The sequence below is a fragment of the Bufo bufo genome, chromosome 2, assembly GCF_905171765.1.
Source record: "Bufo bufo chromosome 2, aBufBuf1.1, whole genome shotgun sequence".
Classification (NCBI taxonomy): domain Eukaryota; kingdom Metazoa; phylum Chordata; class Amphibia; order Anura; family Bufonidae; genus Bufo; species Bufo bufo.
Window position 1 is genome coordinate 474,156,326 of NC_053390.1, and position 10,263 is coordinate 474,166,588.

General features: G+C 45.1%; 1 protein-coding gene across 1 annotated transcript; it reads left to right on the forward strand.

The window, feature by feature from the left end:
* Positions 1 to 9,395: 9,395 nt before the first annotated feature.
* LOC120989556 (40S ribosomal protein S14-like) lies at positions 9,396 to 9,907 on the forward strand. Its single transcript, XM_040417743.1, has one exon. The coding sequence runs from the start codon at positions 9,428 to 9,430 to the stop codon at positions 9,872 to 9,874; it is 447 nt and encodes a 148-aa protein (XP_040273677.1). The 5' UTR covers positions 9,396 to 9,427; the 3' UTR covers positions 9,875 to 9,907.
* Positions 9,908 to 10,263: the final 356 nt, after the last annotated feature.

Consider the following 10,263-nt stretch of genomic DNA (forward strand, 5'->3'; position numbering starts at 1 on the left):
AAAATGTAAATAAAAAAAAAAAAAAAACAAGTAACATATAAAACCAGATTCAAAGCATAGATGGCAAGGCGGATTACGTTATACTGTACATAAAATGTATGGAGGTTACACCATGCCGAACAATATAACCTCTGTGCCATGCTGTACAATAAACAGTATAACCCCTACACAGTGTAGAGGTATACTGTATATTGTGTGGCACAGTGTAGGCTATATGTGTATAACATAAACATACTCCACATGAAAACTTACAATTACTTGGCTTGGCCCTTGGCGATCTTGGATATCACTTCAACACTTTGGCCGCGGGCTCAGTGGAGCTGATGTTGTGCTTTATCCTAATGAGAAAGATTTCATAATAAGGATTTGGAGAAAGGCCAGAGGGATAGCAGAGCAGGGAGAGGCTGGTGCTGCTACTAGGGGGTCATACCATGGGGGAGTAATAAAGCCCACCATAATGCCCCCCCAGTAGAAATAATTCTCCTTATAATGTGCAAAACATACCCCCTTGTAATGCCCCCAGTTGAGCTAATGTTCCCATAATGCCAATATAAAATACCCCTTCTCAGTGCCCCCGTAGATGACCCCATAGTGCTCCTCTTCCCCATAGTACCCACCATAATGTGTCCCAGTATAAAATGCCCCTATACAGAGCCCCCCATATAAAATACCCCCTCTTTTTAGCCTCAGTAGATTCCCCTATAGTGCCACCCAATAATTTGCCAGTAATAAGTGCCCCAATAGATGCCCCAATCATGTGCCAGTAAGATGTGCCCCCATTGATGCCCCCTAATCATGTGCTAGTAAGATGTGCCCCCATAGATGCCCCCAATCATGTGCCAGTAAATAAGAGCCCCCCCACCATCATGTGCCAGTAGCCAGAGTGCCCCCATATCATGTGCCAATAGCCCCCTTATGTGCCAGTTGACCCCCCCTATCAAGTGCCAGTAGCCCCCCTTATGTGCCAGTAGCCCCCCTTTATGTGCCAGTAGCCCCCCTTATGTGCCAGTAGCCCCCCTTATGTGCCAATAGCCCCCCTTATGTGCCAGTAGCCCCCTTATGTGCCAGTAGTCCCCCTTATGTGCCAGTAGCCTCCTATCATGTGCCAGTAGTCCCCCTCATGTGCCAGTAGCCCACCTTATGTGCCAGTAGCCCCCCTTATGTCTGTGCCAGTAGTCCCCCTTATGTGCCAGCAGCCCCCCTTATGTGCCAGCAGTCCCCCTTATGTGCCAGTAGTCCCCCTTATGTGCCAGTAGTCCCCCTTATGTGCCAGTAGTCCCCCTTATGTGCCAGTAGCCCACCTTATGTGCCAGTAGCCCCCGTTATGTCTGTGCCAGCAGCCTCCGTTATGTGCCAGCAGCCCCCCTTATGTGCCAGCAGCCCCCCTTATGTGCCAGTAGCTCCCCTTATGTGCCAGTAGCCTCCTATCATGTGCCAGTAGCCCCATTAAATGCCAGTAGTCCCCCTTATGTGACAGTAGTCCCCCTTATGTGCCAGTAGCCTCCTATCATGTGCCAGTAGTCCCCCTTATGTGCCAGTAGCCTCCTATCATGTGCCAGTAGCCCACCTTATGTGCCAGTAGCCCCCCTTATGTCTGTGCCAGTAGTCCCCCTTATGTGCCAGCAGCCCCCCTTATGTGCCAGTAGTCCCCCTTATGTGCCAGTAGTCCCCCTTATGTGCCAGTAGTCCCCCTTATGTGCCAGTAGCCCACCTTATGTGCCAGTAGCCCCCCTTATGTCTGTGCCAGCAGCCCCCCTTATGTGCCAGCAGCCCCCCTTATGTGCCAGCAGCCCCCCTTATGTGCCAGTAGCTCCCCTTATGTGCCAGTAGCCTCCTATCATGTGCCAGTAGCCCCATTAAATGCCAGTAGTCCCCCTTATGTGACAGTAGGCCCCCTTGTGTCCAGTAGTCCCCCTTATGTTCCAGTAGCCCCCCTTATGTGCCAGTAGCCCCCCTTATGTGCCAGTAGCCCCCCTTATGTGCCAGTAATCCCCCTTATATCTGTGCCAGTAGCCCCCCTTATGTGCCAGTAGCCCCCCTTATGTGCCAGTATTTATATATAAAAAAAAATATATTATACTTACCTCCTCCACCGATGCGATGCAGGCCTCTTCCGGCCTGTGTCCCTCGCTGGCTCAGGCGGCGCGATGACGTCATTGTGCCGCCTGCACCGGACTCTGATAGGCTGCCGGCCTAGTGCTGGCAGCCTATCAGAGGAACAGGGAGGGGACACACCTCTCCCTCCCCTACCACAGCACAGACATTTGTATCACCGTCCTGAGGACGGCGATACAGATGACTATGGAGATGAGTGAGCGCTTCCATAATGGAAGCGCAGTGCTCATCTCCTGCTGTGCCCTGCCGGCAACCCCCCTTCTGACAGCTGCCCGGGCGGCCACCCGGCCCACCCGGTCCAAGAAACGGCCCTAGTCTGGTGGTGTCTATACTTTCCAGACATCAGGCTGTAATTGACTGCAAAGGATTTGAAACCAAGTATTAAAAAGTGAAAGTTTGATTTATGATCATTATTCTGTCCCATTACTTTTGGTTCCTTAACAAGTGGGAGGCACATATGCAAACTGTTGTAATTCCTATACCGTTCACCTGATTTGGATATAAATACCCTCAAATTAAAGCTGACAGTCTGCAGTTAAAGCACATCTTGTTTGTTTTATTTCAAATTGATTGTGGTGATGTATAGAGCCAAAAATGTTAGAATTGTGTCGATGTCCCAATAGTTATGGACCTGACTGTGTGTGTGTGTATATATATGTATGTATATGTGTATATATATATATATATATACACTGCTCAAAAAAATAAAGGGAACACTTAAACAACACAATGTAACTCCAAGTCAATCACACTTCTGTGAAATCAAACTGTCCACTTAGGAAGCAACACTGAGTGACAATCAATTTCACATGCTGTTGTGCAAATGGGATAGACAACAGGTGGAAATTTATAGGCAATTAGCAAGACACCCCCAATAAAGGAGTGGTTCTGCAGGTGGTTACCACAGACCACTTCTCAGTTCCTATGCTTCCTGGCTGATGTTTTGGTCACTTTTGAATGCTGGCGGTGCTTTCACTCTAGTGGTAGCATGAGACGGAGTCTACAACCCACACAAGTGGCTCAGGTAGTGCAGCTTATCCAGGATGGCACATCAATTCGAGCTGTGGCAAGAAGGTTTGCTGTGTCTGTCAGCGTAGTGTCCAGAGCATGGAGGCGCTACCAGGAGACAGGCCAGTACATCAGGAGATGTGGAGGAGGCCGTAGGAGGGCAACAACCCAGCAGCAGGACCGCTACCTCCGCCTTTGTGCAAGGAGGAACAGGAGGAGCACTGGCAGTACCCTGCAAAATGACCTCCAGCAGGCCACAAATGTGCATGTGTCTGCTCAAACGGTCAGAAACAGACTCCATGAGGGTGATATGAGGGCCCGACGTCCACAGGTGGGGGTTGTGCTTACAGCCCAACACCGTGCAGGACGTTTGGCATTTGCCAAAGAACACCAAGATTGGCAAATTCGCTACTGGCTCCCTGTGCTCTTCACAGATGAAAGCAGGTTCACACTGAGCACATGTGACAGACGTGACAGAGTCTGGAGACGCCGTGGAGAGCGCTCTGCTGCCTGCAACATCCTCCAGCATGACCGGTTTGGCATTGGGTCAGTAATGGTGTGGGGTGGCATTTCTTTGGAGAGCCGCACAGCCCTCCATATGCTCGCCAGAGGTAGCCTGACTGCCATTAGGTACCGAGATGAGATCCTCAGACCCCTTGTGAGGCCTTATGCTGGTGCGGTTGGCCCTGGGTTCCTCCTAATGCAAGACAATGCTCGACCTCATGTGGCTGGAGTGTGTCAGCAGTTCCTGCAAGACAAAGGCATTGATGCTATGGACTGGCCCGCCCGTTCCCCAGACCTGAATCCAATTGAGCACATCTGGGACATCATGTCTCGCTCTATCCACCAACGTCACGTTGCACCACAGACTGTCCAGGAGTTGGCAGATGCTTTAGTCCAGGTCTGGGAGGAGATCCCTCAGGAGACCGTCCGCCACCTCATCAGGAGCATGCACAGGCGTTGTAGGGAGGTCATACAGGCACGTGGAGGCCACACACACTACTGAGCCTCATTTTGACTTGTTTTAAGGACATTACATCAAAGTTGGATCAGCCTGTAGTGTGTTTTTCCACTTTCATTTTGAGTGTGACTCCAAATCCAGACCTCCATGGGTTGAAAAATTTGATTTCCATTTTTTTATTTTTGTGTGATTTTGTTGTCAGCACATTCAACTATGTAAAGAACAAAATATTTCAGAAGAATATTTAATTAACTCAGATCTAGGATGTGTTATTTTTGTGTTCCCTTTATTTTTTTGAGCAGTGTATATATATATATATATATATATACAGTTGCAAGAAAAAGTATGTGAACCCTTTGGAATGATATGGATTTCTGCACAAATTGGTCATAAAATGTGATCTGATCTTCATCTAAGTCACAACAATAGACAATCACAGTCTGCTTAAACTAATAACACACAAAAAATTAAATGTTACCATGTTTTTATTGAACATGCCATGTAAACATTCACAGTGCAGGTGGAAAAAGTATGTGAACCCTTCGATTTAATAACTGGTTGAACCTCCTTTGGCAGCAATGACTTCAACCAAACGTTTCCTGTAGTTGCAGATCAGACGTACAGTAAGACACAGCGACTGAACCCTCTCTATATATTTTTATATACACTCACCTAAAGAATTATTAGGAACACCATACTAATACGGTGTTGGACCCCCTTTTGCCTTCAGAACTGCCTTAATTCTACGTAGCATTGATTCCACAAGGTGCTGATAGCATTCTTTAGAAATGTTAGCCCATATTGATAGGATAGTATCTTGCAGTTGATGGAGATTTGAGGGATGCACATCCAGGGCACGAAGCTCCCGTTCCACCACATCTCAAAGATGCTCTATTGGGTTGAGATCTGGTGACTGTGGGGGCCATTTTAGTACAGTGAACTCATTGTCATGTTCAAGAAACCAATTTAAAATGATTTGAGCTTTGTGACATGGTGCATTATCCTGCTGGAAGTAGCAATCAGAGGATGGGTACATGGTGGTCATGAAGGGATGGACATGGTCAGAAACAATGCTCAGGTAGCCCGTGGCATTTAAACGATGCCCAATTGGCACTAAGGGGCCTAAAGTGTGCCCAGAAAACATCCCCCACACCATTACACCACCACCACCACCAGCCTGCACAGTGGTAACCAGGCATGATGGATACATGTTCTCATTCTGTTTTCAAATTTGGACTCTACCATTTGAATGTCTCAACAGAAATCGAGACTCATCAGACCAGGCAACATTTTTCCAGTCTTCAACAGTCCAATTTTGGTGAGCTTGTGCAAATTGTAGCCTCTTTTTCCTATTTGTAGTGGAGATGAGTGGTACCCGGTGGGGTCTTCTGCTGTTGTAGCCCATCCGCCTCAAGGTTGTGCGTGTTGTGGCTTCACAAATGCTTTGCTGCATACCTCGGTTGTAACGAGTGGTATTTTCAGTCAACGTTGCTCTTCTATCAGCTTGAATCAGTCGGCCCATTCTCCTCTGACCTCTAGCATCCACAAGGCATTTTCACCCACAGGACTGCCGCATACTGGATGTTTTTCCCTTTTCACACCATTCTTTGTAAACCCTAGAAATGGTTGTGCGTGAAAATCCCAGTAACTGAGCAGATTGTGAAATACTCACCGGCCCGTCTGGCACCAACAACCATGCCACGCTCAAAATTGCTTAAATCACCTTTCTTTCCCATTCTGACATTCAGTTTGGAGTTCAGGAGATTGTCTTGACCAGGACCACACCCTTAAATGCATTGAAGCAACTGCCCTGTGATGGGTTGACTAGATAATTGCATTAATGAGAAATAGAACAGGTGTTCCTAATAATTCTTTAGGTGAGTGTGTATATATATATATATATATATATATATATATATATCCATGAAAAGCCGGGCAGCACTCCTTTGTTGACTGAAAAATGGGTGCCAGCGGTAATCCCTCGATTCAGGGTGATGAACAAATAATGAAAATCCGCGGCACTCCTTGAAAGATGAAAAAAAATGTGCTATTTATTCACACATGTCATACAGCAACGTTTCGGTTCTCTCTCAGAACCTTTTTCAAGCCAAGTGAAACATAAAGTGCAGCAGTGCTAGTATATATACATCATGTAATCAATTTGAACTGATAAACACCTTAATAAAATGGGAATGGTTGGTGATATTAACTTCCTGTTTGTGGCACATTAGTATATGTGAGGGGGGAAACTTTTCAAGATGGGTGGTGACCATGCCGGCCATTTTGAAGTCGGCCATTTTGAATCCAACTTTTGTTTTTTCAATAGGAAGAGGGTCATGTGACACATCAAAGTTATTGGGTATTTCACAAGAAAAACAATGGTGTGCTTGGTTTTAACGTAACTTTATTGTTTCATGAGTTATTTACAAGTTTCTGACCACTTATAAAATGTGTTCAATGTGCTGCCCATTGTGTTGGATTGTCAGTGCAACCCTCTTCTCCCACTGATAGCAACACCGCAGGAGAAATGCTAGCACAGGCTTCCAGTATCCGTAGTTTCAGGTGCTGCACATCTCGTATCTTCACAGCATAGACAATTGCCTTCAGATGACCCCAAAGATAGAAGTCTAAGGGGGTCACTGGATATGCGAAATTGCTACATGAGGATGTGTTTCCCTCTTTATGCACTGAAGCTGGCACGTTCCCTGAGTTTTTCCAGCAAGATGGTTCACCACCACATTATGGGTGTCAGGTCCGAGCATTCCTAGATGAACAGTTTCCTGGAAAGTGGATTGGTCGTCGTGGGCCTGTTGAATGGCCCCCAAGGTCTCCCGATCTGATCCCCTTAGACTTTTATATTTGTGGTCATCTGAAGGCAATTGTCTATGCTGTGAAGATACGAGATGTGCAGCACCTGAAACTACGGATACTGGAAGCCTGTGCTAGCATTTCTCCTGCGGTGTTGCTATCAGTGTGTGAAGAGTAGGAGAAGAGGGTTGCATTGACAATCCAACACAATTGGCAGCACATTGAACACATTTTATAAGTGGTCAGAAACTTGTAAATAACTCATAAAAGAATAAAGTTACGTTAAAACCAAGCACACCATTGTTTTTCTTGTGAAATACCCAATAAGTTTGATGTGTCACATGACCCTCTTCCTATTGAAAAAACAAAAGTTGGATTCAAAATGTCCGACTTCAAAATGGCCGCCATGGTCACCACCCATCTTGAAAAGTTTCCCCCCTCACATATACTAATGTGCCACAAACAGGAAGTTAATATCACCAACCATTCCCATTTTATTAAGGTGTATCCATATAAATGGCCCACCCTGTATATTAAAAATACCTTGCTGGGGCATTAAGGCTGTACTTTGCATAGTTAATAAGGAAGATAAAAACTCATCCTAGGTAGCGGTACTCCACGCTATGTTCAGCGCGTCTCCCGGTTCCTAGTGCGCATGTGTCAACCCATGTCCCTCCTACTAGGTGGTAAATATCCAGTGGACGTCACCCGGGGCGGAGACGAGACGATCCTGACGCAATGGCGACCTGTCCAATGTGCACAAGAATGCACGCGGACCAATCAACACACAGCCAGCCCATGCATCCTCGGACGTCTTGATCCCGGGGACGCGCACCCGACTTCCACCATTTTGTTTAAAGGCAATCTTTTGGGCAAATGTATATACATTAGAAATCTTCCTTATTCCATGATCTTGTATTCAGCTGATATATGTCCCAGCATAACGGCTTCCATATTTTCCACTATATCGCGATTCCATGTTCCCAACTGTAGAATAATCATATTATAACATTACTTTCACAGTTAGTTTTATGTAACATATGTTAGATTCACCTGGTACAGCAATAAGGATGCACAAAATCACCAACAATGAATAATAGGGCATTAACCTACCATCCCCCCAGTTATCCTAAATTCAACATTAAAGCCTTTGGGCTTCAATGTATCAAGACGGAAAATCCATCTGAGCTCATTTTTCTTTAATAACACTAGCCTGTCTCCGCCCCTTTCCAGCGGTTTCACATGATCCAAGATCATGAATCTTAATTCATTCTCCTTATGATTTTTTTCCGCAAAATGCTTTGATACCGGTAGATCTTTTCTTTTATTTCTTTTTTTTATCAAATATGTTTTTATTATTGATTTCAGACAATACAACATATTAACGTTACATATGTCGTGCAGTATATCTGCATGTCATACAATAAATTTTCCATAATTTGACATATCTGTTGTATTACTTGCTGGTTTTGAACAAATAAACAAAGTACATAAACATACAAACTTTTACCTTGTCTGTACCATCTTTAAGTTACAAACTATGCCTGTTACAATAAGTTAATGACAATTGCGGGAGACCTATGTGGACATTGCTAAGTCTAGAACCTCAAAAGCAAGTTGAGAAAACATGTAATAACATGTAATAGATGTCTAGTACAGAATATGACTAGTACATCTAGTTTAGAGCAAATGAGTTATATAGTTGCGTTGAATCAAATGAGTAATCTATTTCTGTACAATCAATCATGTTGCACACCAGTATATTTCAGCCATGGATCCCAAATTTTCTTATATAGCTCGTAATTATTAACCTGCCAGCTGGTCAGCTCCTCCATCCGACATATCTGATGTACTTTTTGGAACCACTGCTGCATTGACGGTGGATGTGGTTGCAGCCACAGTAGTGGAATAAGGCACTTGGCTGCCGCCACTAAGTGGGTTACTAATGAGTTTCTTGATGGTCTAAATTGTGTTGTGGGTAGAGCTAGTAATACCAACCCTACCGTCAATTCAGTCGTCGATGGCATAAGTGCATTTATGTGCTTTTGAATTTCCATCCAGTAGGAGCTCACCACCGGGCATAACCACCAAATATGACTCAGAGTCCCAACTTGAACCTGACATCTCCAACATCTATCAGAGGACGACAAGCCCGCCTTAAATAAAAATTCGGGAGTTTTGTACCATCTAGATATAAGTTTATAATGGTTTTCTTGGATCTTCACACAGGTTGAAAAGCCATGTGAGTATTTTAATATAAACTTGCTGTCGACCTCGGATAGATTAATGCCTAACTCCTTCTCCCAAGCTTGTAAAAACTGAGGATGATCTACCGACTTGGAAAAGGACAAGTGCGAGTATATCGTAGACAGTTTCTGCTTTTTACTTTTGTGAAGAAGAATTAATTGTTCAAACCTTGTCAAAGGCCTAGTGGCTGGGTTATGAGACAGAAAAATTGTGCATATGTTCCTAAAGTGTTCAACGTGTAAAAAATTGATGCTTTCCTGTAGCGGCTCCACGAGAAGACGTAACAAAATGGCTCCACGTAAGGGTAAGGAAAAGAAGGAAGAGCAGGTGATCAGCTTGGGGCTACAAGTGGCTGAAGGGGAGAACGTGTTTGGAGTCTGCCACATCTTTGCCTCCTTCAACGACACCTTTGTACATGTGACCGATCTGTCTGGCAAGGAAACAATCTGCCGCGTGACCGGTGGCATGAAGGTGAAAGCCGACAGAGATGAGTCCTCTCCTTATGCTGCTATGTTGGCTGCTCAAGATGTCGCCCAGAGGTGCAAGGAACTTGGCATCACCGCTCTTCACATCAAGCTCTGTGCCACCGGTGGCAACAGGACCAAGACTCCTGGACCTGGTGCCCAGTCTGCCCTCAGAGCATTGGCTCGTTCTGGCATGAAAATTAGCCGCATTGAGGACGTAACACCCATCCCTTCAGACAGCACCCGCAGAAAGGGTGGTCGTCGTCTGTAGTTATCCAGCCTTGTCATTCAATTGTTAATAAAATTATCAGACCAAAAAAAAAATTTTTATTTCTGATGGTTGGAGAGATATTTGTAGGGAAGTGATATTTGGGACTTTATTATCAGCAAGACAAGTAGCTACAGTCATGTCCTTTAGTTGGGACCATAAGGACCTAGAGATATATTCATCTTTTTTCACTACATATGGGATTAAACATGCCGGTAGTAGTGGCGATGTGTCCTTCCATAATGTGCGTGTTTGTTGTAGGGACTTCCATACACGGATTGTGCCCTGAACTAGAGACTGTGAGAGTCCTTGAACTTCTTTACGGTCAGGGAGCCATAACATTTTTAAGTAAGTCGGTCCTAATACAGCCAAATCTGGGTTTCGTCTTGGGT

What these genes read in the sequence shown, in the direction of transcription:
- LOC120989556 (XM_040417743.1), top strand. Translation starts at nt 9,428, where the DNA reads ATGGCTCCACGTAAGGGTAAGGAAAAGAAGGAAGAGCAGGTGATCAGC.